Source organism: Numida meleagris, chromosome 1 (genome assembly GCF_002078875.1).
Source record: "Numida meleagris isolate 19003 breed g44 Domestic line chromosome 1, NumMel1.0, whole genome shotgun sequence".
NCBI classification, from domain to species: Eukaryota; Metazoa; Chordata; class Aves; order Galliformes; family Numididae; genus Numida; species Numida meleagris.
This window is the reverse complement of record NC_034409.1, coordinates 62,720,703-62,747,675: the sequence shown is the minus strand read 5'-3', so window position 1 is coordinate 62,747,675 and position 26,973 is coordinate 62,720,703. Positions and strand designations below refer to the sequence as shown.

General features: G+C 41.9%; 1 protein-coding gene across 16 annotated transcripts in view; it reads left to right on the top strand.

Moving 5' to 3' along the window:
• MICAL3 (microtubule associated monooxygenase, calponin and LIM domain containing 3) overlaps nt 1–26,973 on the top strand; it is a 154,423-nt gene that overhangs the window by 99,359 nt on the left and 28,091 nt on the right. For 8 of the 16 annotated variants that reach the window (XM_021390217.1, XM_021390178.1, XM_021390159.1 and 5 more), the window contains 9 exons: nt 2,247–2,442; nt 8,878–9,116; nt 13,386–13,523; nt 15,592–15,654; nt 18,586–18,690; nt 19,322–19,444; nt 19,842–19,933; nt 21,423–23,280; nt 24,157–24,251. In XM_021390217.1, the coding sequence (XP_021245892.1) occupies nt 2,247–2,442; nt 8,878–9,116; nt 13,386–13,523; nt 15,592–15,654; nt 18,586–18,690; nt 19,322–19,444; nt 19,842–19,933; nt 21,423–23,280; nt 24,157–24,251 (2,909 nt within the window). Of the gene's footprint in view, nt 1–2,246; nt 2,443–8,877; nt 9,117–10,208; nt 10,299–13,385; nt 13,524–15,591; nt 15,655–18,585; nt 18,691–19,321; nt 19,445–19,841; nt 19,934–21,422; nt 23,281–24,156; nt 24,252–26,973 lie in introns of all 16 variants that reach the window. The other 8 variants (XM_021390237.1, XM_021390205.1, XM_021390260.1 and 5 more) reach the window with 6 other exon arrangements.

Genomic DNA, 26,973 nt, shown 5'->3' with positions numbered 1-26,973 from the left:
TGGTGATGCTCCCACCTTCCACCTGAGCAAGCAGCTGGGGTTTACTCCATAAAGAAGCACGGTAGTTCCAACCCAGGGGCACAGCAGCTACTTGCCCACATCATAGTGGGGTTCAGTAACACCAAGCAAGAGAGCAAGATTGTGCTGGCAGTAGTCTTCATGAGATTTTATCTTTCTGGAGAGGGATTGGAAATTAACACCACTAGTTATGGCAAGGCCTATGTAGTCTTCTATGTGAGAGGCTGAGGTGTTCCTGGGTGAGTGATTGCCCTGCAAAATGGCTGTAATAGGAATAAACTGAGAAACTGCAAAGAATGGAGAGAAAAAACATAAGCTCTCTTGGAGGTCAAAAAGAGAGAAGATAAAGAAAATGTTGACAAAGCTCGAGCTGGGCTAGGCTGTTCAAAGGTAAGGAAAGCGAGTGTTCTCTAGTCTAATGATGTGGGAAAGCAGAAGTGGTTCCACAGACACAGGGTCTGACATTGAATGCAGTCTTAGATACAGCCAGGAGAGCAAGTGGATAAAGAAGGAGAAAAGGAGACCTGAACAAGTACACATCAGTTAATGTAAACAGTAGATGTAGCTTCTTCTTTGAGTGAATAAATAAAGACTTCTAATTCTGCAGTGAAGTCCTTTGAGCTCATGAAGGTAAGTGGTATAAAATGCAACGTGGATTTGCCAAACACCGTGTCCAACTACCCTGACGGCTCTTATTGATGAAGTAATCTAACCTCCAGCAGAAAATGCAGTGCATCCGAAGTTTGGACTTCAGTAAAGTACCTGAAAGCTGCCACGTGGAAATAATTATTTAAGCTGGATAAAATAAGGAAGTAGTGTATGAAGTGTCAAGTAGTCGAGGAGCTGGCTCAAATGCAAGTTCAGCAATTTTATTCAAAAAGGAAGTAATGGAGTTGGGTAACATCTACAGACGGTGGATCTGGGGGATTCTTTTGCTAAGAATATGGACCAAAAAGGAGAAATCTGCTAATGAAGCTCACTGCTGAAGCAACATTTCCATCCCTCATCAGTGCAGAGGAGGAAAGGCATGTCATACACTGAGAACCGTGAAATGATGCAGACTATAATATTAAAAATAGACATGTAATAGTAGAAAGTACCAGGTCATGGACCAAGAAAGTGTTGAGAATTTTGGCTACCAGCAAGGTGCTTATCAGTTGAAAGCAGAGAAGGAGAAAGATCTCTGTATCGGTCAATAAATAAAGCCCCCAGTATTATGTGGCGTATAAATAGGCAAATGTGTTCTCAGGGTGTATCAGATGAGAGATTACTGGCAGGGCTGTATGTTACACTGATAAGACTTCATCTGGAAAGCTGCACAAAATTCAGATCACGCAGGTTTTGGAGAGATTAATCCAAACAGGGACAGGTGCGGAGAGCTGGGGGATGATCAGTGCACTGAAGAGCTTATCTCACGAGAGGAAGGCTTGGTTTGTTTCGCATAGCAAAACAGAAGCTAGGAAAGATTAGGCTCTGTAAATGGTAAGCTGGGTAAAGGTAAACACTGTCTCCCTGTTAAAATACTAGGATGTAAAATAGAGATGGATGAGTGCAGGTTAGAGTTTAATTAATCGAGCTCCATGGTGAACGAAGCTTCTGTGTACTTTTCCCCAGCTGTCTGGTTCACGTGCCCTTAGAATTCTCTGGATTTCATGATGCTGGGGTTGTGAACATCTCACCTAGATTTTTCACTGTGATTCATTTCATCACAAACTCTGATTAAAAAATAAACGGATTCAAGTCTAAAAAAAAGTTTAGAAAATCACTCCAGATGGGTCTTTTCATTCCCTCCTTCTCCCCTCCTTCAAGTATTTGTCAGATTTTCTTGCTTTCTAGCTCTACCTGGCATGACAGGGAGCAGTTTTAACATCATGCAGCAGGCTTGCCCCATAGCATTCCTACTTTGTCTCAGAGAACATATCCAGCCTGTGGCCAGACTGTGCAGACTCCATTGCAGCTCTATGTTTTTGCAGCTAAAACATCTCTCAGCTAGGACATTTTAAGTTCTTTTTAGCATCTGTTAGACCAAAGCACTGTGATTCCCTTTTGCAGTCTAGATCCCCAGCAGGTTCTGCCAGTACTGGCGAACGGGATAATGACGTAAGATATTCTCTCGCTTTATTTACCTCCCTCTGCTTCATGCCCTATTTCTCCCAGTTGCTCAGTTTCCTCAAAAATTACAGTCCTGACTGTTGCATTTATTGTTCATTCACTGACTTATTCTTCAGGTCCTAATGTAAATGGGCTGGAAGAGCCCAGCCTTGCTAAGCGGTTGCGTGGCACGCCGGAGCGAATTGAGCTGGAGAATTACCGACTGTCACTGCAACGGGAAGAGGAACTGGAAGAGGTTCCTGAAGAGACACTAGCAGAGCATAACCTGAGCAGTGTGTTGGACAAAGGAGCAGAGGAGGATGTGCCCAGCAGGTTAGTACACGTTGTCCATAAGCTTTTTGTATCCATCCTAACAGATTTTTGCCTATTGCTCCCTCAGATTTTTTTTTAACATACTGTTTGAAAACTGAACATGGATTCAAATGGAAGGGGCTTCCAAAACTGACTTTTTTTTGGTCTGTTTTAAATCACAATTGAACAACATTTTTAGTTTAAAAACTCAGGCTTGGCACACACGTAATCCTATGACAATGCTTTGCGGGCGTTCAGCCCAGTTCCGTGACGAAGGGGACGGGGGACCCATGGGCCCACACCCCGGGAAAAGGGAAAAGGGAAAAAAGGGTAAGGAGATGGCCCTGAGAGCAAAGAACAGCAGCAACAATCTGAGGAGAAACAAACTAATTTACTAAATAAGATATCGGAATGCAAAACAACACACTATAATACAATATAATTACAATTTAAGCTGATAAATCCAATACAGAGAGAGAGAATGTCCCAAAATCAAGGTAGGCCTTACTCTACTACCGACGATAAGACGGCTGGAGAGCGAGGTGCTGCCAAGACGAGAGACGGCAGAAAAAGGGATGAGGTCTCGTGATCTGCAAGCTTTTATCTTTTCCCTCTGTCCGGAAATGGTAACAGAGGAGCAAAGTCCCCTGGGGAATGTAGTAGTCCTTCTCTTCTGAGAACCAGGTACATTCACTACATGATGTTATGATGTGGAATACCAATAACCGAAAATCACAAAACTATGACATCCTGTCAGACTGCTGATGGAAAGCGTAGAGATCTTAGTATGAAGTAGTGCTTACAACTGTTGAAAAGTATGCTGCACCTTCACAAATTTCTCTTTTTCTTTAAAGCAATGTGTAAACACATCAGAATCCAAGTATTTGCTGGTAGAGCTGATGGAAATAGTTGTTGCAGGAATCACTGAGAGAGAATATTTGATGAAGAATATCTTGCACTTTTTTAACTCTCAGTCTCTTGGTAGGGGTTTCTAATCATTGTAACAATAACGACCGTTTTCTTTTCAGCTTTCATTCTGCCCATCAGTCTTCTTGAAATAAACTCAGATAATGCTGTTACTGGTTTCCCAAGGCTTAGATCCTACAAACATATTCTAAGCATACATTACCTTCAGGAATAGGACTATAGAAACATTTTTTTACTGCATTTATACATGTGAAATTGAATTGGTGTGATGAAGAATGCAGATATGTGCATTAAAATGTTTACAGGTAGTAAAAAAATCTGTCATTTATTTATCTTATAATGTAAATTTGAAGCGGAAGCATCTAAAAATGGGTAACTGCTCATAGCCTGAACTCTGCCACTCTTGATGGAGAGTGTCTACATTTGGACTCATGAAGGTGTAGCTTAATAGAAGTGGCTAGGAACTGCTGATAATATGTATAGCAGTTAGTATTAGATATGGAGGTTGGCGGCCCTGCCTGCGGCAGTGGGCTTGGGGCTTGATGATCCTTGAGGTCTCTCCCAACCCAAGCCATTCTATGATTCTGTACTTCTTGATTAATTTCTTCACATATTCTTTTCTTCAGAAGGTACTATTTTGACATATTTTACACAATTGAGAACTTATCCAGTGTCTGGTTGAGTAATCATGAGACAATTCAATGGCAGATACAAACTCTGTTTGCCTTACTGATCCCTCTTTAGCTCCCAGTTCAGGCCTAGAAATTATATCAGTTGGACAGTTTAGGCATTAATAATATTGTGGGGTTTGCAGTCCATTATGTTCATAGCTCTAAACCTAAATTCACTAGTATGGAGCCCTATTATTATTTGTAATGATTCCAGTAAATCAGGACTTGGTGGCCATGGTCAGCAAATGGCAGATTTCCAAAGGAGAAGAGTTAGTTAAAAAAGTGGAGCTTCGGCATTTTGGGGTGAACCTGTCGGTCATCTCCATGAGTTATTTTGCAGGATCATAGAATCACAGAATGCCTTGGGTTGGAAGGAACCCCAAGGATCATCAAGTTCCAAACCCCTGCCACAGGCAGGGCCGTCAACCTCCAGATCTGGCACTAGATCAGATTGGCCAGGGTCCCATCCAGCCTAGTCTTAAACACCTCCAGGGATGGAGCATCCACAACCTCTCTGGGCATATCACAAAGGATTGTGGAGACTGAGACCAACTACATCATTAGGTCAGGTAGCTTGATTTCTTCTTGTAGACTTTGTCGTATGTTTAGTGAGCCTTGTAATTTGAACTGAACTAAGTATTTTTGCCTGTAATAGATGGAACTACTAGATTTTGCATGTTCAAAGCAGTGTTTACTGGGGAAGTTCACGTTTACAGTAGAAAGGAAAGAAAAAAGTTACCAAATTCCTATTCAGTTTGACCTGGAGAAAATTTTGTCCCAAAACCAAACACTGTAAGCAATTTAGTTAGGGCATCGATAAAGCTGTGTGGGCAAACATCAGAGAGAGAATTTTCTAGATGATGTAGCTCTTCTCTGTTGTATCTCTGTTCAGCTGTATCAACTGCCTGGTATGTCACAGAAAGAAGAGGAAAAAAAAAGTCTCAGCGCTTTTTCAGCAGCAAAAGAAAAAAAAATTGATTCCTGCAACAAGCCAACCAAAGGCCTGATTTGATCATCTTCATTGTCTGTGTAGAGCCTCAGGGTTAGGAGCACGCTGAGGAAATGCAGGACTTTTTGTTCCCTCTGTGTCTTAAAGAGTAAGGGATTGAGCTTCAAGGTTCACCTGGATATGAACTCCAAATCAGAGACAATGCCATTGGGTCCCAGCTTCCCTACACACATATGCACACATGCTCATGAGTGTACATGTTCCTGAGAAGTTTTACAGAAAATTGTATTCTAAGGACATTTTTTCAAAACAGAGTTAATCTTCCATTAGCTCCTCAAGAGACAAAAATCATTTAAGCAACCACTCTCTGACTACACAGCATTTGAGAAAACTCTTTACGTGCCTTACTCATTGACTTTAGCTTGCAGTAATGCGCAGTATGTCATCTGCAGTTGTGGTGTAATCCTCTGATATGGTGACCTTTCAAAGGAGCGTGACAGGACAGTGCATGTGGTGTTGGCCTGTATCATAGAATCTTAGAGTCATAGAATGGCTTGGGTTGGAAGGGACCTCAAAGATCATGTAGTTCCAACCCTGTGCTGTGGGCAGGGCTGCCACCCATCAGGTCAGGCTGCCCAGGGCCCCATCCAACCTGGCCTTGAACGCCTCCAGGGATGGGGCACCCACAGCTTCTCTGGGCAGCCTGTGCCAGGGCCTCACCACCCTCTGAGTGAAGAAAGGAGTACGGCAAAGGAATGGAATAGGTTCACTTCCGCAGTTCAGGTTCCTTTCCACAGCATTGGATCTATGTAGGAACATCTATTCAGCTGGTTATAGAATTCCATAAAGTAACCAACTTTACTGTTTGATTGCCACTTTATAGGAAAGAAAAAAGAAAAAAAGAATAAAAGTCAATTATTTCTTGTGGCACATAATCAGCAATCTGAAAGGAATGCCCATTATACCAGGCCATCTTGCTGCTGCCTTTCAGATTCTCATTTCTCTGTATTCAAAGGTCAAACAAAAAGCAGGTTATAAATAAAAGCCAAAGAAGGTAAAGTGAGCTGTGTGGTAAAGAATGCATGTCGTCAGTATTACATGAGATAAGCAGGCTGGTTGAAGAGCTTGTCCCACTCAGCAGTCATGGTAACAGTTGGAGCAGCAGTAAACCTTACTGACAGCCCATGAACAAGCCAGCATGCAGCACCTGTCAGGTTTTTTTTTCCATACTAAAGGGTAGGAAAGTGTGCTGCTAATCAGGGAGCCTGGAGGATGGAAACATCACTTTAATCTCTGTGGGCATACCTGTGTAAAGCTTTTGGAATATGCTCCATTCTCCTGGAATATACGTGGAGTCCATGGCATGCAGCTGTGTTTAGCATGTGAAAAAAGAGACAGCCCATTAAAAATATTTGATTTATGCTGTGAAAATGTGGATTATAACTTGAGTGTTTCATGAATGTCAAAATAATTTTATATACGTGCAGCAGAACTTTCAGGGCCAATGGACAAAAGTACGTGACAATCAGGACATGAAAAAATAATGTTTTCTTCATTAACTCCACTGTCAAAACCAGTCTCTCACACTAGTAGCTGAATAAAATTATGTCAATATGACAGGTTCATGTAGTGGTAGAAAAACTTAACATTCTAAGCCTGAAAATGTTTATCTGCAATACAAAAGAAAGGGCGTGCTGTGTGTTGTTTTTGTAAAGCATCAGTTTGTCACATATAATGCTCATATAATGAAAATATTATGTGTGGGGAAAAGAATTACAACAGCAATAGAAGGTATATTTTATGGACCTGAATGCAGTTGAAACTTCATCCTTTGCTGTTTTCAGCTTTTCTGTGTTCCCCTTCATTGTCTACGTGGAAGGTGTTCTGCCAAAGGTATCAGTTCGCTACCTGCAGTGATAGTTTCATAAGCAGAATACTGCTCTCAGATGATTCACCTAAATTTTAACCGTAGTAGCTTTCTCCTTCAAATGAGATGAATTGCACCGACTGAGATTTATATGGGAAACATCCAACTGCTGCTCTAGTAAATGCAGTTATTTTCTGACAATATTCTAAAAACAAAGAAAGAATACCTTATCACCATGTGGATGCATTCTCTGAAGGTGTTATGGTTCACATTCATTTTTCATGCAGCCATCTTTCTTCCCAGTATCTCTAGGTAGTCCAGCATGCAAGAATGAGCTAGATGCAGTGTCATTGTATAGACAACAACAATGCTATTGACAATTTCTTGTCCCTGCTGCCTGTACTGAAGAACTACTAGAATCAAAGAGAGAAGCCTACTGAAGAGCACTAATGATTTATTGTTTTGCATGTTTTAGGCTTTGCTGTGTGAATAATAAGCTCATCACTGTAGTTATCCTTACACTGCTTCCTGTGGTTTCTTGCCACTGTGTACACTAATTAATTGGATACATACGATAATTCTGTCTGTTTCCCTCAGCATGTTTGCAGATGACACCAAGCTGAGTGGTGCAGTTGACAAGTTAGAGGGAAGGGATGCTGTCCAGAGGGACGTGGACAGGTTTCAGAGGTGGGCCCATGGCCTCATGAAGTTCAACAAGGCCAAGTGTAAGGACGTGCACCTGGGCCGGAGCAATCCCAAGCACAGATACAGGTTGGGCCGAGAATGGCTTGAGAGCAGACCTGAGGAGAAGGATTTGTGAGTTTTGACTGTTGAAATGTTCAAAATGAGCCGGCAATGTGCGCTTGCAGCCCAGAAGGCCAACTGTATCCTGGCTTGCATCAAGAGAAGTGTAACCAGCAGGTCGAGGGAGGTGACTCTGCCCCTCTACTCTGCTGTTGTGAGACCAGACTCTACCTGGAGTGCTGCATCCAGTTCTGGAGCCCCCAACACAAGGACGTGGAGCTGCTGGAGTGGGTCCAGATGAGGGCCACAAAGATGATCAGAGGGCTGGAGCACCTCACCTACAGGGACAAGCTGAGAGAATTGGGGCTCTTCAACCTAGAGAAGAGAAGGCTTCGGGGGGACCATGTAGTGGCCTTCCAATACCTGAAGAGGGCCTACAGGAAAGCTGGGGAGGGATTTTTATAAGGGCATGTAGTGACAGGACGAGGGGAAATGGTTTTAGACTGGAAGAGGGTAGATTTAGACTAGATACTAGGAACAAATTCTTTGCTGTGAGGGTGGTGAGACACAGGAACAGGTTGCCCAGAGAGGTTGTGGATGTCCCCTCCCTGGAAGCACTCAAGGCCAGGCTGGATGGGGCTTTGAGCAACCTGGTCTAGTGGGAGGCATCCAAGCCTATAGCAGGGTAGTTGGATGATCTTAAAGGTCCCTTCTGACCCAAATCACTCTATGATTCTACGTAGAAAAGTGAGGAATTTTGCATTTTTTCTCCAGCTATCCTTAGCTTTCATATGCTGTATCTTTTGGCACCTGATATTTGTGTTGCATGTTCTTTCTACTTATAAAGCTTTCTGTAGTTGTCCTCAGCAAGTGCCATAAACATCTTAGCTGTCCAAAATGCTAGCAGAAGCTGCCATTTTCAGAAGCTGTGACCTTCTACATTATGACACTGCCAAGCACTCTTGCACCAGTTTATCCAAAGCAATGTGGTATTAGGAAGGTAACTTCTCTCCACTGTATGGTCACGCACTGTAACATTTAATACTGCGCAAATATTTGGACATGGCTTCACGAGCACTTTTATGTCACCTTGTTTAAAAGGACCATACTACAGGCCACACATAGTGCTGTCACTGAAAATGCCTATGAAATATCGAAAGCAGAAAATTAGTATTATGGTTTCCGTTGTGTGTTTCGGACTTGTAAGTATTGAAATAACTTCTCAGTGATCCAGGGCTTATCTAGGAAACATTAACTAGTGGTTTCTTTATCTTTTCTTTTTTTTTAAACCTTCGTAGTAGTTCAGAGTCTGAGATGGAGGAGGAAGATGAAGATGAAGATGATGAACTACTGCTGCCTCAGCAACCCCCTTCAGACTTGGGAGGTGTGCCATGGAAAGAGGCTGTGCGCATCCATGCCCTCTTGAAGGGAAAGAGCGAAGAAGAGATTGAGGCCGAGGAAAATCATGAGTATGATGACAAAGAAGAAGAGGAGGAGGAGGAGGACGATGAGGAGTATGAAGAGGAGTCTAGCGAAGGTTAGACAGATTGATTTATCCTTTTTTTCTGCTAGACAGCAGGGAAGACTGGGCTGTGTACTTCTTGTTCAGCAGAATGAGCCTTGGAAAACTTTCTTTCTTCTTTCACTTTTTTATTACTTTGGTTTTTGAGGGAGTTATTGTCGAGGGAAGCTTTAAATTGGCCATTCTGGATACAGAAAGAACTTTCCCCACGGAGCACTTGCAGCGCTAGTACCAATACAGTATGCTGTCCATGTACCATGCCAACATGTGCAACTCACAGCTTTGTGACAGTGTATTGTTTCGTTGTTATTTATTATTTTTATTGGGAATTGGATTTGAATGAGCCCTTTGTTCCTTGACGGCAAGAACTGGAAGCACTGTGGAGGCAGTGTTTTCAGTGCTGCAGGGTGCTTCACTCAGGGGTAGTGCCCTAGCTGACAGCAGGACATCCCAGAAGAATCTGCTTTTAGCTCTCCTTAGTTGAAGGACGGCCTTGAGAAGTTCAGGGAGTTCAGAGGATTCTTGTTTTTACTCTGAGGGATTTCTGTGGAAAATCTTAGGGAAAGACTCCTTCCCCTGTGTGTTTGTCTCAGTCATCAAAATGCAGAGTTTGTGCTAAGAACAGACATTTTCAGTGTTTCACCACCATTCCAGTCTTCTCGCTGGTCTTGTCTTTGTCTCTGTACTTGCATTTCCCTTTTGTGAAGACTAGTAGACTCCGAAGAGGTTCTTCACAAAGGGCTCTGGCCACCTACTGCAAGCACTGGTCCTGTTATTTTGGGTCTTAGTGGCAGTTTTGCTCATCGGGTCAGCAGGCTGCTTGCCTGTTTTTTCAATGCAGGAGCTGTGAAAGTCAGCACTGCTATTTTAATGCGGTAACATGCATGTTTAGTCTGCTAAATCTTGGTGTGCTCAGACGGATGTGGTTTTTTTGAGCAGTTTTCCTGCCACATACAGCAGGAATAAGGGGTCTCAGTGGATTTCCAGCCAGTCTTTCTCTCTGATGCTGTCCTTTCTCTTTCTTTCTTTCTCTCTCTCTCCATTGCTTGTGTGTGTACACACGTGTGTCTGATGTGATATATGGATGTGTGGTTCCCTCTGCTGTAGAGGGAGAGTATTGCCCTTGGGAGAAAGAGCTGCAGCAAGGCCTCTGGCTTCAACGTCTCTCAAATGAAGAGGACACGGGTACATTTAAAGGTACCCATATGCTATTTCCACTTCCCCTAAGTATGGGGGAATGTTTTAAAGAGCAGGTCCCACACGAGAAGATTCTGTGTTTTACGTAATTGCTTTGCCAACTTTCTGAATAGTGATTTGATAGCAGTTGTTACATTTATCCTCTGATTAAAGCGCCAGTACACCAGTCCTGACATTGCCACTGATTTTAGGAAAAAAATAAAGTTACCCAGCACTTGAGGATATCCAGAAAGCCTGGACAGTTTGCAACTGTAACGTACATGAACAATGACCCCCACCTATTTAGGAGCTTCAGGTTTGGCACATACACACACAGACATACTGCACCTGTGCAATATGTCAGACACGTGGGACACATCCAAAGTGTTGCGATTAGATTGCCTGTGTGAGCAAACTTGCATTTTTTGTTATTGTCCTTTGTGGATGTGCGTTTGTGGGGAGAGTCTACTGGGGAAGCTAATCAAACGGTGGAAATCTGTCAGATGTTTCAGTCATTAAATGTGCATAAGATGAATCTGACATTCCTACCTAACTAGTTGTGCTGTTTTCCGTAATGTGTTCTGTTGCAGTTTATTTCTGATGGTTGTTTTTTGTTTTTTTGAAGCACTTGGTCCTAATAGCTTGTTAATCCCTTAGTCCCTCAATGTGGTTCATTAGAGCCAGAATTCATAAGAGGAAAACCCAAGTGCCTTCCTGCAGGTAAGAGGGCATACCCAGTCATCTAACTGCCTATTTTGCAGCATATGGTTGTAACAACTGTAGCTTAGCTTCTGACCTTTTTTTTTTTTCCTTTAAAAAAAAAAAAGTTATGTTTTTTTTCCAAATTAACTTTTCTGGTGTTAAGAATGAGAAGTATTAGTAAGATGGCTGAAGAGCATAAACGAAGCTGTTGTAGCTGCTACTGTTCTCTAGACCTGGATTCCAAGGAGTTGATGAGTGAATGGCTTGTCGTTCCATTTAAAGTTAAACATCCTGACTGCCTACTTCTTAGAAAGTGCTGCGGTGGGCCTGGAAGGGAAAGCTACCTTTCCATATGTAAGTGGAATTAGCATCCAGCTATCTTTAGAGCTTAGCAGGCAGTCTTGAGAGAGGGCTATACCAAGTGTTTCTTGAAATTCTCAAGCATTTAGATGTCAAGGAAACACCAGGTTTGCCTGTCAGCCAAGCAGCGTTTCTACACACTTGGCCATGCTGTTTAAACTGCTATTTATTTACTGGAAAAAGGGAAAAGGACCTGTGTCCTAACTGGGACAGGCCCAGGCCTCTGTCTGAAGGCTTGTGGGGGTAACTGAAGGTGTGTATGTTACACTAGTTTAAATCCCAGAGATATCCATTTTAAAACATAGAGATCACGTGGGACCTGCTCTTTCCTAGCCTTGTTGAGTGACTATATACTTCTCAGCCATTGCTGGCAAACCTAAACCTTTTAACACAAAATTAATTTTATTTGGCGCTGCAAATGCTAACTCTACTCATCTTGGGGCCTGCATGCGAGTGCTTTGGTCTGCAGTGAGAAAAGCCCAGACCTCTGTCCCTGCAAGATGTCCTGTAGTTTCTGCTGATTGATAAGAAAGCTCTCTGACGAGGTAACAGAGACCTAAAACTGCTGAAACCTTGGCTAAATTGTGAATTCTGCTCTGCATTTGAGTTTGTGCATCTGACCCATTTTCCTCTTTAATAACCAACAGGTGATTCTGTCCTTCCTGCAGTTCCTTCTGCCTGTTTCTTCTGCAGTTTTGATGCCAAATGTCACACAGTCATTTCTGATACGGAAGTCTCAAACACTTTGTCATTTCTGGGGAAAACATGGCCGGGAAAGAGGACCTTTGTTAAAACAAGACAGCAGGAAATGATGAGTGCAACCTCTAAATGCTGCTGATGTTTCTTGTTTCCTTCAAACACTAGTCCACAACATAAAAACCTAATTGTTTTCAAGGCTTTTAACAGCCAAAACAGTGTCTGGCCCTACATAGGGGTCATCGGCTGTTTTAAAAATTGACTTACTGCTTATGAAGTAAGTGGCATTTTACTTTTCAGGATGGATCATTTGCTTTTGAAGACCACTCCTGAAGACACTGAACATCTTGTCCCCTATAGAATGAGTTGGGTTTTTTTGGTGGGTAAATAAAACCTGAGCCGTAGTCCCGTAACCGACAGCAACAGAGGTAGGGTCTGTCAGTATGATACTCACCAGGGTAGATGCTTCCAACATGGGTATTTTGCAGCAGTTAAGCAATTTGCTTATCAGTTGCTTTCATAGTTTGCCCATTGTTCTCTTTGACTGTCCATATCTGAGTGTTTTATAGGCAGATAATTGAGGAGTAATGCAATCTACTTTAAACAAATTCATTTCTGTAACAGGAAGTCCCTGCTGAGGAAGTGGAGATACTGTTAAGTCATAATGAAAATACTGATATTCTTTGGAAAAAAAATTGTACCCTTTAAACAAGCCTTTTAGTGCAAAATAGCAGGATTGCACAATGTACTATTTTAAGTGCACGGGCACATCCACATGCATGAGAAACTCTGAGATCCATCATGTAATTTAATTCACAAGGAGATACTATCCAGCATAAAAAGGAGTACTTAACCTAATAGTAGGGCATGTAGCCTTTTGTTTTTGTGCCTCAAGCTACAGTGGAGACTGTCCCTTAAAAGCAAGATGTCTTTGGCAATAATCATGAAGAATAGGCTGAAGGAGCTGGAAATTTCTGCTACATTGGTATTTACGTACCACATATCTGTTGGACACCCAGAGAATGTCTTTCATTTCAGTGAAGCTGCTTGCAATAGACATAATCTGCAGTGATGTTTTTGATAGCATCTCTTCGCCTCCGGAATGGCATTACTGAGCTTTGGTGGGGAGTCTGAAGAGCACTGTGTTAGTGTATGCGTGCACACACAATGCTGAACTTTTCCTGTCTTGCAAACTGTCTTAGCCAGTAATACCTTCTTTTCTTTTTTTTTTCTGTTTCCTTTCCTATGGTGTGTTATCTTTCCTTTCCACTGTTGTCCCATCTTTTCCTCCCTGTCCTTCATTCCACCCTGCCTACGTCCCGGTATGCCATCCCCTCCTCCGGCTGCTAGCTGGAAACCTTAGGCTGCAGCAGATTGTAAATCCGATTGATCCTCTGGAGATTCTGGCAGATGTGCACTGGACACACATCCGTGAAAAAGAGGAGGAGGAAAAAATGGTCCCACCCTCAAAGTCCTCCACCTCCAGAGGTAATCTTCCCCTGCCCTGCACCATCAGTTCCTAGATCACAGCTGCAGCTGTTTAACTCTGTTGCTTCTGTGCCTTCAAGAGCAGTATACTTCAGCAGGGGCAGCTGTGATCCAAAGGAACTGCTTTCTGAAATTACACTTGGTTAAACATTTTGCTTTTCAGGTCAGTGTCTACTTAAAATGAGTGCTTTCTCAGCTGTGTGTTGGAGTGACTTCTGATCTGTTTGTGTGTCTGCTCTGGCTCCATAGCTTTCTTCCTCCTCATACAGGTGATTTTGCAGTACTGGTAATCAGGCCCTGGTAACTGACTTCAGGAGTAGTAATGCTTTTTGTGGCAGCAAGGACTCTGTGCCTTTCTAGAAAAAGTTAAAGGGTTAGGTTGGATACCTACGACTGCAAAGATGAAGCAGGGCTGGCTTCTGTATTGAGCCTATTTCTCCATTGCTGTTTTTCAAATTGTGTAACTGCATCTGGTATCATTAGGGAATGGGGGAGTTCCAAAGGCTTGCATATCTCACCACGGGTTATGTTGACTCCGTGTACTGAAGACTGGACAGTATATCTTATTTCTTAAAGTGAGGTGTGAGCTTTTTGAATTGCCAGTTGCTTAAAGGAAAGCTTTGGAGGGGGGAATATGCTAACGGTCTAGCAGTCTTATAAACACCTTCTGTGAGTCCCTACAGCCCTTATTCTAGACTGCATTAACAGTGTGTCTTAAGGTAAGTATGTTGTAGGTGCCTTACTTGTACAGAAGGCTGAGCTTAGTTAAAACTAATGATGCTGTTACTGAGTGGCTGTCTTCTATCAGACTCTGTAACCACTGTAGCAGAATTGTAGGGGAAGTAAGTATGTTGTGAGAAGGGATGTCTTTCACAGGACTTATGAGATTAAGCTCGTGACTGATCTGTATTACAAAACCCTAAGGCTTTACCTCATCCCGCCTGGTCACATTCCATTCCAGATAATTATCTTTTCCTCATATTTCTAGATGGCTTTTCTTTTGTTGTTTGCTTTTTTTTAAATCGTGATCCAACTTAATAGGCATTTCCAGTTCAGTTCAGTGAGTCTTACAGTTGCAGTTTGCCGGATGCACTGGGATTTTCTGGTGTGAAATCAGCTCCCTGCAAGTAAGAAGCGCGCAGTGTTCCACTCTCTGTAATATTCAGTATTCCTAGAGCGCTTGCTTAATGTTTAAGAACAATAAGTAAAAAAGTGTTGACACATTTTCATAAGCTTACCACAGCTGAGATTGCTTTACCTTCTGCCTGAGGGTCTATGACAACTGTAGTTTTGGAATTCTTTCTCTTAGTTTACATTTTATAATTCCACTTTTCCGTAGTATATTGGTACAGCTGTCAGCAAAATAGAGGGAAACCTGTGTTGATCCTTCCAAGCTGATTGTGGTCTTTCCAGCATCTCCTTCTCTTGGGAAGCAGAACGATAATAATTCCTTCTCCCCCTCAAATTAGGCCAAACTGGGAAAACTCTGATCAGTAGATGAGCTGCTTCAGTTACACTCTGATACAGTACAGGTAGATCGTTTTTCACAAGGGCTGTTACAAAGCGTTTGTGGGTAGGCCCTAAGCTTTCAGTCTGAGTTCAGTAGACAAACTTGTCCGTGACTGAGCTGAGCTATGAGGTGCTTGGAGAGCAGCAGTGGTGGTGGGGTTTGGTCTGAAGGCTGGGGCAGCACGGAGGGACAACAGAAGCCCCTAGCACTCTGCTGTAGTGCCCCTCCTCATCTGCTGGCCTTCAAACCCAGGCAGCTCGGTGCCCTCAGCTGTAGGTTTCCTTCCTGTTTCATGTGGAGCACAGCAGCAGCAACCTGCAGGTCAGATGCTGCAATTTTCTCACTGTGCATTTCCTCTAACTGATCCTGAAGGTTTGGCCCTTGACATTTGTCCAATATCTCAATTTTAATCCCAAGCCTAGAATCGGTTGTTTAACATCTCATAGGTTTTGTTCCTGTGTTTCTCAGTGAAGACTCTCCCTTTGTCACCCTTCTGATTTAGAAGCTTACTGATGGTCTAATTTTGACGTCTTATAATTTGTTGTTTTTTAAATTCAGCATCCGACCTTCCCTCCGTACGCCATGAGGCGGTACAGGCGTGGCTGGAGACGGTCCCTGGAGGTAGTTTGGTGATGTTAAATGTATTCCAATGCACAATAACCCTGCCCGTCTCTTCTCCATGCCTTCAGCAGCTGAGCTGGTACTTTAACCCTGGACTTACAGCCCTATCGCTACTGCATGACGGGAATGGGAGGGAGGGAGGGAGGGGAGTGTGCATGTACACCTTGCTCAGACAGCCCGTTCTTGCATGAACTCGATGTTTGTTGTAACCCTTCTGAAGGGAGGCCAAACAGAGAGGTTATCTTTGGTGTAACAAAGGAGGAATCTAGTTAAGCGTTTTGATTCTCTTTGTAAACTGAAAAGTAGACCAGTTGTTATTCCCCCAGCTCCTTGACTAAAAGAACATGGGGCTTTCTTGCTGTTGAAAGATTAAGAGATGGGGTGCTGAAAGCAATAGCAGTTACCTATAGCAAGTGCAAAATAGCTGTCCGATGAAGAAGACAGGAAAGAAGATTAAGGTTGAAGGTGGGATCTTTAAGAATAATGATGGCTGTTGGCTTTGGCTTGGGGATCCATGTATTTAGGAAAGCATTAGTAAAGCTGAAGGATGGTAGGTAGAGCTCAGTTGCTTTCATTGTGCAGACATCTAAGCTCTATTACAAAACTAATGACTCTGGGACTAGAGTTAAGAGTAGATTTGTGTAAGCAGTGCAAGTATCTAAATGAGTGGAACAGAAGTAGTTATGGATATATAGTAGATCTACAGCTAAGTTGCTTTGGCATATCAGAATAGCTAGCTCATCTATACAACTTTGCTTCGGTTGCTGCTTTGGCAAGAGAGCAGTGGTTTACAAGATAGCTGCACATCGTGCAGCCTGCTCCTGGCTGCTAGCTGGTACAAGCAAAGTGCTGATCCCAGTTTCTGGCTGCCATAGTGCGTAGCTTCTGAGTTGTGTGACAGCTTTTGGCCTCTTGCTTCTTATCCTAACTGCGTATACGTATATGCACAGTATATGTATAATATAACCAACCACCTGCAAGCTCTCCGTGTCCCTCAAAATGGGATCCCCCTTGCACCAAGTCGTTTCTTGTCTGTGCATCCATAATCTTCGCTTGAGGTTTGTATACCAACCTATTTAAGAGCTGATTTTCTCCTCTGCCTCCAACACTCCCTGTGTGTATTGTGTCCCCTCGTGGTTTCTGGATCTGAAAATACACGTGTACATAGTGGAATAAGACATTCCTAACACCAGGTTGCATTTCTACAGGTTTTGATTAAGATTAGTCACATTTGCTGTTATCGTAAAACCATCCCATGACATTATTATTCCTCAAATAACGTAGGCTAGCGCACACTTCATCAGCAATCAGATGCAGAGCGTTTTGTTCAGTACATTTATGTATGCCACTCTGAGAAGTCCAGCCTGTGATATGTGACTCAGTCTGCTACACTCTAATTCTGTAAGATTCTGGATTTTATAAGCCTCTGAGGTAAGGGAATAGGCCATTGTTTTATCACAAGTAAGCACAATTGCCTTTTCACAGTAGTTGACGGAAAATAAATTAACACATGTTTGTCTGTCTTAATACTACAGGGGGGAAGAGCATAGATAAGGTACTCTTAGGTTGAATGAGGAAGACAAACCCTCCACTGAAGGCTATGTTTTGAGATAAACAAAAAACTGAGAGAAAGAAGAGAGACTGTAAGACCTCAGTTTTAGGGAGGGTTGGTTTATTTTCAAGATTGTTGTAATTAGTAGTGCTAACATATCTGTGGTCCCAAATGCCCCATCATCAGTGGTAAATAAAAAGATCAGTGTCCTCTATCTGACTCTGAAGAAAGATGGCACAGTGTGATCTGCTCTCAGTGGGCTGAAATTCTTTATCATCCAGAACTGGGGGAATGCATCCAGACTCCTACTGGAAACAGCCTCCAGCTGTACCATGGGAAACTGCCACAAGCTCTCCTAGAAAGGACAGTGTGACACTGTATGCATGCAGGTCCAGAGGCTTGCAATGCGTAGTTTACTGTAAAAGAGTGACTGAGAAGGTAATCATCATTGTAGGACTGGGTTCTTCGTGTGTAGTTAGCAAACACTGTGCATGATGACACATGCTGACTGTATAATGCATTTGCAATAGGTGGATATATAACAGAGCTAAATGACCTGCTGCACAAATCTAAAAATGTAGTTCATTGACTCTACTGTGAAAAATCTGGAAGTGCTTCCTTATATTTAAATTATGTTTGAAATTATAGCATTCTATGGAAATGCTTAATGAAAAAAATCCTAGTAAAACATCCATAGCATTAGAGATGGGTTGGAGTGTTGTGGGTTGTTTTTTGTTGTTGTTGGGTCTTTTTTTGTGTTGTGTTGTTGTTTTTTTTAAGTTATTCAGGTATCAATTATTAATGAAATAGACCTCATAGCTTGGTCTTCTCTTCCTGTGACTAAATCCTGTTACAATTGCCAGTGTCAAATGCCAAAGAGAACCATAGCTGCCCAGAGTTCAACAGTTTCCAAATGTAATAATGTTCAGTCCTAGTGCTAGGCTACTCATGTCTGGCTTAAATCTTCAAAAGTCTGTTTCAATTTCCTGATGAGTAGTTGCGGTACATTGTGAGATTTCAGTTTTCACCTAATACACACGCGCTGTGAAGTGATAGTGATTTACTGGAAAACCAGTAAACTTCATTCTGGTTTGGTGGCCTCCCGGTCCCCTTCTTGTTGGATTTTACAGAAGGCCTTCTCAGAAAAGTTCTGGCAGCTTTCACTGCAACTGCCTTACAGAATCCCAAGGGGCAGGCACTCCTTTCTTTCTTGGAGTTTGGAAGTATCATTTCATATTATGTCTTTCTAGCTGACACACTTCAGAATTTCTTGTTCTGGCAGTAATAAATAAATACATGCACTATGATTACAGTTTAAAGTATGCCCTTTTCACTGTATAGATGTTTTTCTTTCCTCTAAATTTTGGAATATATTCTAGCTTCGTGTGAAGATAATGGTGTGGAGGATGAGCTGGGCACAGAGCCTGCAGACACAGAAGGGCAGGCGGGTGAAGAGGGAGACACGGGTGCAGAGCTGGATGACGGTAGGGTGCCTCCATGCATCTTGTGAGCCTCTTATGTCAACAGAATTGTATTGGTAGAAAACACTTTGTATGAGAGTACCTAAGCCTAATCATGTTTTTAGTAGGAGTTTCTTTCAAATAGTCTAGAGGGAGCCGGGCTTGAGGGACAAAAAGAAACGTAAGAACCTGTGTTCTATGGCTTGTAGAATAAATTTCTTGCCTTCTTTCACCATCTGCTATTTAGAGGACTCTGTCTTGTGTCCATACTCAGTATAAATAACAAAAATAGAAGTAAATCTGTGAAGAGGTTACTGTATTGTGCAAAAAATCTTCTCCTGCTAGTACAGAAAGAGCTCCATATGCCAGAAAACATTGAGAAGTTTTTAGAAAACTGAGAAGCTATAACATCAACTACCTCTTTGGTTCTTTCTAGAAATGATCTATCACATACTACTTAAATGACTGTTACAGCACTAGGAAAGAAAGTAAAACATTTAGGCATTTGTGTTATGAAAGTGATTAGCACCATGTGAACAGAAAGGAAGTATCATGGAAGATTTTGAAAATAATAAACAGATGTCCTGATGGACTTGTAGCCAAGGTTTCTTTTTTTCTTTTCCCTTCCTGCCCAACCTGTGTTATTAATGACCAGATGACATCCCATCTGATGCAGAAGCTGAGTTTCGCTTACATCGAGGTAACGTAGAAGAGCCAGGACTAAAAGTTTCTGAAGATGAAGAAGGAGCAGAAGATGCTTCTTGCAGTGTGACAGAAGGTAATAGCTTACCCACCAGTGTTTGAATAATTGTAATTGCCTTCTGGGTAGTCTGTACATTAAATTAATATTTTACATCTCTTGGGTTTGATCCAGCTCACTACTCTCAGTGGCAGGGGATGTGCCTGCATTAACATTATGTGAAGAATGTTATGAGTTCACTGATTACAGCTTCAGAAAGAGTGAGACGCCACCTAACTGCTTCTTCTTGTAGAAGCTTTTATATAAAAACTTTGTGCTGCTTTGAACATTTACAAAATTTTGATGAGGTTCCAGAAGTCTGATCTAGAATTTGTAAGACACTGAGGAATTTGTCACTGCTTGCTGCATATAACATTAAAAATTCAGAATATAGAAGTCTCATCTGTTTTCTTAAATGTATTTTTGCTCTCTGTAGATCCATGCAAGCCATCTGCTCCTAACCAGTCAACTAATGACATTGTTCTTCCTCTGTCTCCAGCTGATAGTCTCAAAGCAGAACAAGCAGAGGTAAGAAAAAGAATCTTCCAAGTTTTCTACTTAGAACCTGAAGTTCAATAGAGCAGTTTGTTGGATAAACTATTGAGAACTGACAGCCATGTTCTTTTCCGCTTTCCTGTTTCTATAATTGGTGTTGTTCTTGAAATTTGACTTTATATAGACTTTAAAAATAATGTGCTGTCTTTCTTTCCTACTTTCAGAGTGTAGTGGCTCTGTCACAGTCACCCAAGTTCCCATCACAAAATGCAAAAAGAATTAAAGAGGATATTTTCATTTCAGTGCACAGTTAAAAAGAAATATATTGCATATAGTGCATAATGGGAGTCATCATAGAGCTGATTGTTGTTTGTCCTGGTTTGGGTATCTTTCCTGTACCAGAATCAGATATGTACAAATTTTATTTGTATGACTTACTCTGTAGTAACCAAGACAGTGCTTATTTTTTCCAGAGTAACAACATAGTTCAGTTTAAGGAAGCTGAGTTATTTAATGTTGTAGTATTGGCCCTGAAGTCGGCATGCAAGCTTACTGTGGTGTTTCCAGCTAATAGGATGCAAGAACAGAAAGTCCATGACTCTTACGATGTTTATTTCAAACATTTATCTCCAGTGTTTCTGAAGAATTGCTTAATGATTTGACTTTCCTAGAGAGTTTTGTTATAAACCGTTTTACTTGCACAATGGACAGATGATGGGGTAAGGCTAGTTTGCTGACAGCAATTGTTGACAAAATTATCTATTAAAATGGAGTGTGATTATTTTTTCAGGCCCATCCAGTGGTTCTGTTAGACAAAGTTATACTTTGCATCAGGATAATGCCTGAATGCATTATTAAAGACCTGAGTGTTTAATATGTCATAGGAGCACACAGACAGAGAAGTTCATGCTCTAGTGGTAATGCAATGGTTGAAGTAAACTTTCTGCATTCAAAAGAAAGCTGGTGCAAAAGATACCATTGGAAATATAGTATCAGAACTCAGTAAGAGGAGTCCCCTGCCAAAAGGTTAGATATTAGAACAAAGAATTGTACTTCTGAGTAATGTGACAGTTTGCCTATTTTACTCTTAAAGCACCCCTTGCTTTAAAAAAAAAAAATGTTGCAGCTGCAGTAGATGCAAGCCAGCAGAAAATGCTGTGTTGATGAGAGCTTGAGAGACTTGAATGAAATGTGTCTGAGATGAGGGACTACTAATATGTACAGAGTTGGATAGTGAAGGGGAAAGCGGGAAAAGATAGACATGGATTTCTGGAATTCAGCATGCTTTTTGTTCCAAAAGTTAAATGTGCCTTATTGTTGTTTACAAAGGATAGTTTTATACAATTGGACTTCCGCACCCAAGAAAGAATCCCAAGTGACATACAAGGCCTGGGAGTGAGATGCGATTTGTGGTTTTTTTCCATATTTTAATACTTGGGAGATTTAGCAGCAAAAATGGAACAGCATTCTAATGTGACCATAACTACTAATATTTTATTGTATTTTTTTTTTTATTTATTAGGATGTAAAAGATCCCCTGGCTGCAATAAAATCTCCAGAGACACGCTTTTTCCCTGAGCCTTTCCTTCTTGAGGAAGGACCAAAGGATGAAATTCCCAAAGACAGAAAAGCTAAAAGCCCTTCTGTGCCACTCTCTCCAGTGTTATCTCAGCCTGTTGCATCACCAGAAACTATTGTACCTGCATCTCCAGCAGAATCTCAGCCAGCAGCACCAAAATTGGCTTCGTCTCCAACATCTTCTCAGAAGCCTATCTGTTCCCAGCCTTTGCCTTCTGCTGAAACATCCATTCCATCCCCAGTGGAGCCTCCAGTATGTTTCCAGCCTGTCCCAGCCTTAACGTCTACTCCTCTAGCTAAACTGGTCCTTAGGAACCAGGATAGTGAGGTGGAGAAACTGGGGAGCCCTACCACTGCAGAAGAAGCTCTGAAACGTAGTAACCTCGTAGAAGAGTTCTGGATGAAGAGTGCTGAAATTCGGAGGAGCTTAGGACTCACCCCAGTAGACAGAAACAAACGCTCAGAGTCAACCTTTCCTGTATCTGCCCTTGAGAGGACTCCTCTGAAGACTTTTAATAGTGAGAGTGTTACAGGAGATGAAAGGATGCATCTTGTGAAGCCACAGCCTGCCCCAAGAAGGCAGGGACTGTCAAAGTTAGAAAATGAACAAATTTCTCTGCTCACTCCAAAATCTCCATCAGAAAAAGAACTGAGGAGTTCCCATGAAGATAAGAGAGATGTATCCAGCAGTTCTGGTCTTGGCCTTCAGGAGAGCTCATCTAACATGAGAACTTTGGCTAGCCAGAGCTTCAACACTTCTGATTCTACCATGCTTACACCTCCATCAAGTCCCCCCCCACCACCTCCTCAAGATGAAGAACCAGCTACTTTGCGTAGAAAGAGGTATCAAGCACTTTGGCAGAATGAGGTTGAATCCAGGTCACCTCCAACACCAGCATCAACACCTCCCGTTCCCCCACGCCATGAGCCAACCTCTGCTGTCAAAGAATCAACGCAGGCCAAAAAAGATGATGTGCGAAAGTCTTTTGCAGAGAGTGTGGATGAGATTCCATTTGCTGATGATGTAGAGGACACATATGATGACAGGACAGAGGACACAAGCCTTCATGAGAAATTCTTCACACCTCCTACCAGTAGGCCACAGCCAGAGAAACCACTTGTTTTGCCCTTGGTCAAAGAAAATGGTGGTCCACCCTCTATGGAGGGAGGAGTTAACCAGAAGAAGAGAGCGTTGCCAGAAATTTCTGCAGAGGCCAAGGAACTTGCTGAAGAAAGGATGAGAGCCAGGGAGAAGTCTGTCAAGAGCCAAGCACTACGTGATGCCATGGCTAAACAGTTATGTAAGATGAAAGATATGGAGATGGCTGCAGCTGCTGGAGCCACAAGGGCACGAAAGGCATCTTCTATGCCTTTGAAGACCAAAGAGTTGTTTTATGACTCTCCAAAGCACTTGGCTTTGAAAATAGCAGAGGGGTCCACACTAAAGCATGATGCTGCTAGTGAGAAGTTCTCCACTCCTGCTGCTGATGTGGCTGGACCTGAAGGGTCTGTCACCTCTTCAGAGGGCTCCAGTGGGAAGAGTAAGAAAAGAACTTCTCTTTTCTCCCCTCGTAAGAACAAGAAGGAGAAGAAATCCAAAAATGACAGCAGGCTTTCTGACAAATCTAGTGGTGGGACAGAGGAAGCAACAAAGTCTAGGTCATTATGGAAGTCTGTTTTTTCTGGGTATAAGAAAGACAAGAAGAAAAAAGCTGATGACAAATCCTGCCCAAGTACTCCTTCAAGTGGTGCTACTGTGGATTCTGGCAAGCACAAAGCATCTCCATTGATTACAGCTGCAGGTATAATAGATCCGTGATACAGCTGCATATCCTTGAAAGTAAATTTGTCATCATGATATTGTGTTGTGCCTCGTTATCAAAGGTACAGATCAGGATAAGTAGCAGCAACTGGAATCATGTGTCTGCATATTTACAGAATTAAAAGAATCCTTAAATAGAAACTTCACTCTTGATATGTACAAGGTGCATCCAGGTTCTGCTTTATGCTGATTTGAGAAATAGGCTCTATTTACTGGAGTCAGGTGTTTGTGATGTTACGTCTTTGTTTTATATCGGATCCTCATCTTTTCCTTGGATGTTCTGTTTCTTTTAACCTGGCTCTGTGGATACAGAAGACTGCAGAGATGCAGTCAGTCCTGTGTTCTCAGTGATCTGACAACTGTTTGCTCATCTAAACATGTGGATTCTGCAGCCTCATGCAAATCTCTCACATGCCATCAGGTACAGACAGGAATGTTTAATGGCAAGTTGTGATACAGTAAGTAAGTTAGCCATAAACATGATCAAAAGCAAACATGTTACATTTCTTTGGCCTTGTACAAATAGCTGAAATGGTGCCTGCTACTGTCATCCAAGTGCTGTATGTTTCTTCAGAGCGTTGGTGCAGCAGAATGGGGAAAATCATGACCACAACTTTTAGTATTGTTTGCAGAAAGTGATGCATGCTGAAGCTTTTAACTAGTGACCACCATTTTGTGGAACAGTGCTTCTGTGTTGACTATGTAATCCCAGGCAGAGCAGCTAAGACTGACATAAACAACTGTAATTTTGAAGTTCAAGCAGCTTACCAACTGAGATCTGAAGTGTTTACAGAGGGAAATGCGCTCCTGTAGCTGCCGTTTTTCTGACATCCCCTTCTTATTCATGTCTTCTCAGATTTGCAGCTCCGTCGACACCTGAGTTTTTCAGAGGACTCTGACCTCTCCAGTGATGATGTTCTGGAACGCTCCTCCCAGAAATCCAAGCGAGAGGTAGGCAGATCTTGCATCATGCAGATCAGAGATTCAGACCCATGGCGGGAATTTAGGTGATTCTTTTTGTCGTTGTTACTGTTTCTTCTGTGGAACAGGCTTTCCTGGAAGCTGACCAAGGGTTTGTTTCACTTACTTCACAATTACAAACTTCTTTCTACTGTTATATATGCTGTTATAAGGATCTGTTATCTCAGTGTTAGGTTATTTTACAACTGAATATCACGGTCTGAATAGTGAATCTTGTCCCTGTTATGAACGTGCCAATAATCTACAGAAAAGAACAATTTAATGTCAGAAGAGTAAATTTCACCAACTCTAATGTTATTGCAAAAAGGTAGTCCTCACCTGCTGTGAGGGTCCGATCGTAGGACTTTGTTTTACCAGCCTTTTTGATAGATTGGTGTGGTAGAATTCCAAGTAAACTACAGGCAGGAGTGTACTCTTTTATGCCTCAAGAGCACAATCAAGGCAGATTGTCAACTGAAAGGTAAGCAGTTTGTGACTCATGCAGGTTTATATATTTTTCCTAGGCAAAGAGTATTAGTACCTTCTTATTCTTGAAGGACAGATGAGCCATCAGTTGTCTCTCCTACTTTGACCTTGTTTTCTTTGAGGACTTCTTGGTAGCTGATGAGTATTTATTTGTGTTTGCTGTAAAGGAAACAAATGTAAAGACAACATACATAGTGATCCCTTTTGAAATCTCAGTAGGTAGTGGTTAACCTTAGCATGGTGTTTTCATTCCAGTGTGGTCTGGTGTGAACTCTGCTTCTTCTGAGAAACTTCTTGTTCCTGAGCGAACTTCCCATAGTGCTACCTAATGCAGTAGCATGATGGTCTAAGACATATCAGCATCTAAAATAGTTTCACTTTAAGTGTTACTTTAATGAAGTTATGGAACAGAACACAGGACGTACCAGTGCGCTTTTGTAAATTCCAGAGAGAAAAATACTTCTAGTTTATCAGCGGTGTTTAAAAAATGTGGTGAGAACCAAGTGTCAAAGTTAGATGCTTTTAAGTTGCTTATTTCAATTTTAGGATGGCACTGTTCCACTGCTGGTGAAAAATGTAAGGATATGCTCTGCTTCTTTCATTCTTATCAGCTTCTAAGCTCTGCAAGACAGACTTTGCAAGGTATAGGGAATAAGTAGAGATTCCATTGGCCCTCGTGGTACTAAAGAATGAAAAATGGATTCTTCCTGTCCTTTCTCAATGGAGCCTGGTCCACATATTAAAAATCTCAGGAAGAGATTATCTCAGAGGGAAGTGTCCCAGACACAGTGGTCTGTACCTCCTGTCTCAAACCTTTCATCCAGTCTTGCATTTCTATGTATGTATAAGGCCGGTGGAAGGAATTGATAAAAAATAAGAATTTTTCTGCATTTACTGACCTCTCTTTCAGTTTCTCTTCCTAGTTGATGCAGATCTCTTCTGAGAGGAAGATTATTTTCTTTTTATTTTATTCCCTTTTTTCTCTTCCCCTTTCATCTTTCTTGCATGCCCTCGAGGTGTCTCATGAAAAATTCTGCGTTTTCCAAGAGATGCAGAGGAACGAGGTACCTGTGGTTAGCAGAGGACAGATGTGCAATACAGGGGTTCAGATAAGAGTTACGGAGTTACTGTTCTGCCTTGTATGCTCCTTCAGGAGGAAGCAGGCCTTCAATAAGGTCCATGCCTATTTTTCAGACTTGATATGCCTTGATGGTGGTGGGTTTTGTTTTGTTTTTTTCTACGCTGAGCTACTTTCATTTAAAATGGCTTTAGCAGAAAAAGATATCATCATTAAGCTTTGTGGGCATAGGTGACAGTGGCAGATGGCTGGAATCCTAATACTCAAAATACATCACCAGTTTTGCCAAAGTTATGGCAGTAGCATCTCATTTTCTCCTGTTTGCTGTTGCTGGGCTTATATTAAGAATTTCTTTGGCTCAGCATCTGCCTGTTTTCTAAAAGAACAGTTTTTGAGAACGGATTTGTTTAGAGGCAACAAATCAGAGAACTCCACTTCCCCAATTTTATTGCATCCTGTCCAAGGTTGTGAAACATAGATGCAAACACTGGAATGTGTTGCTGTCAAAAGAAATGTAACTGAACTTTGGGACTGACAAAACCGGGTTTGTTCTGATTTGGGGTGGGAATGTTATGTGTTTTAAATTGCAAGCTACTTATTATGGGTAAAAGTTTACTTCCTATAAGGTGCATAACTTTTATGTGAACCCCTTCTCTAAACCGAAATTTTGCCTGTGCTGCTTTTTCAGTAATTGTAGTGAGCTTGCTTCCCAGGTGGTTTGCTCTGCATAGGCAGTTCTTTGTGATCAGCAGCAAATTTCTATGGTGTTGTTCAGTGTAATGTCTTTCAAGAGAATCATCCTGTGAAGAATTCCTAGTGTGAATACCCTGTGGATTCCTTGTGTATGGGTGTGTCATTGTGCCTGTTTGTCATTGTTCCTCTACAGTTGTGGTATTGTGATGAGACATGTGTTTTACTCGCAGGTAGTTTGCTTTTTATTGATGTTTGCATATGTGCTTAAGTTGTTCTATGGCTTTTCATTTGTGGTTGTTTTTAGTTAATTAAATGAGAAAATGCAAAATGCTGACTGTTTACCCAGAATGGCATAATGCCCTCTGTACTTCATGACACGAGGCAAATTTCTCTGTCTTAGAGACTCTAGCTAGTTTAGTTGCCTTATTTTCAGGTGTAGTTTATCCTAGAAAATTC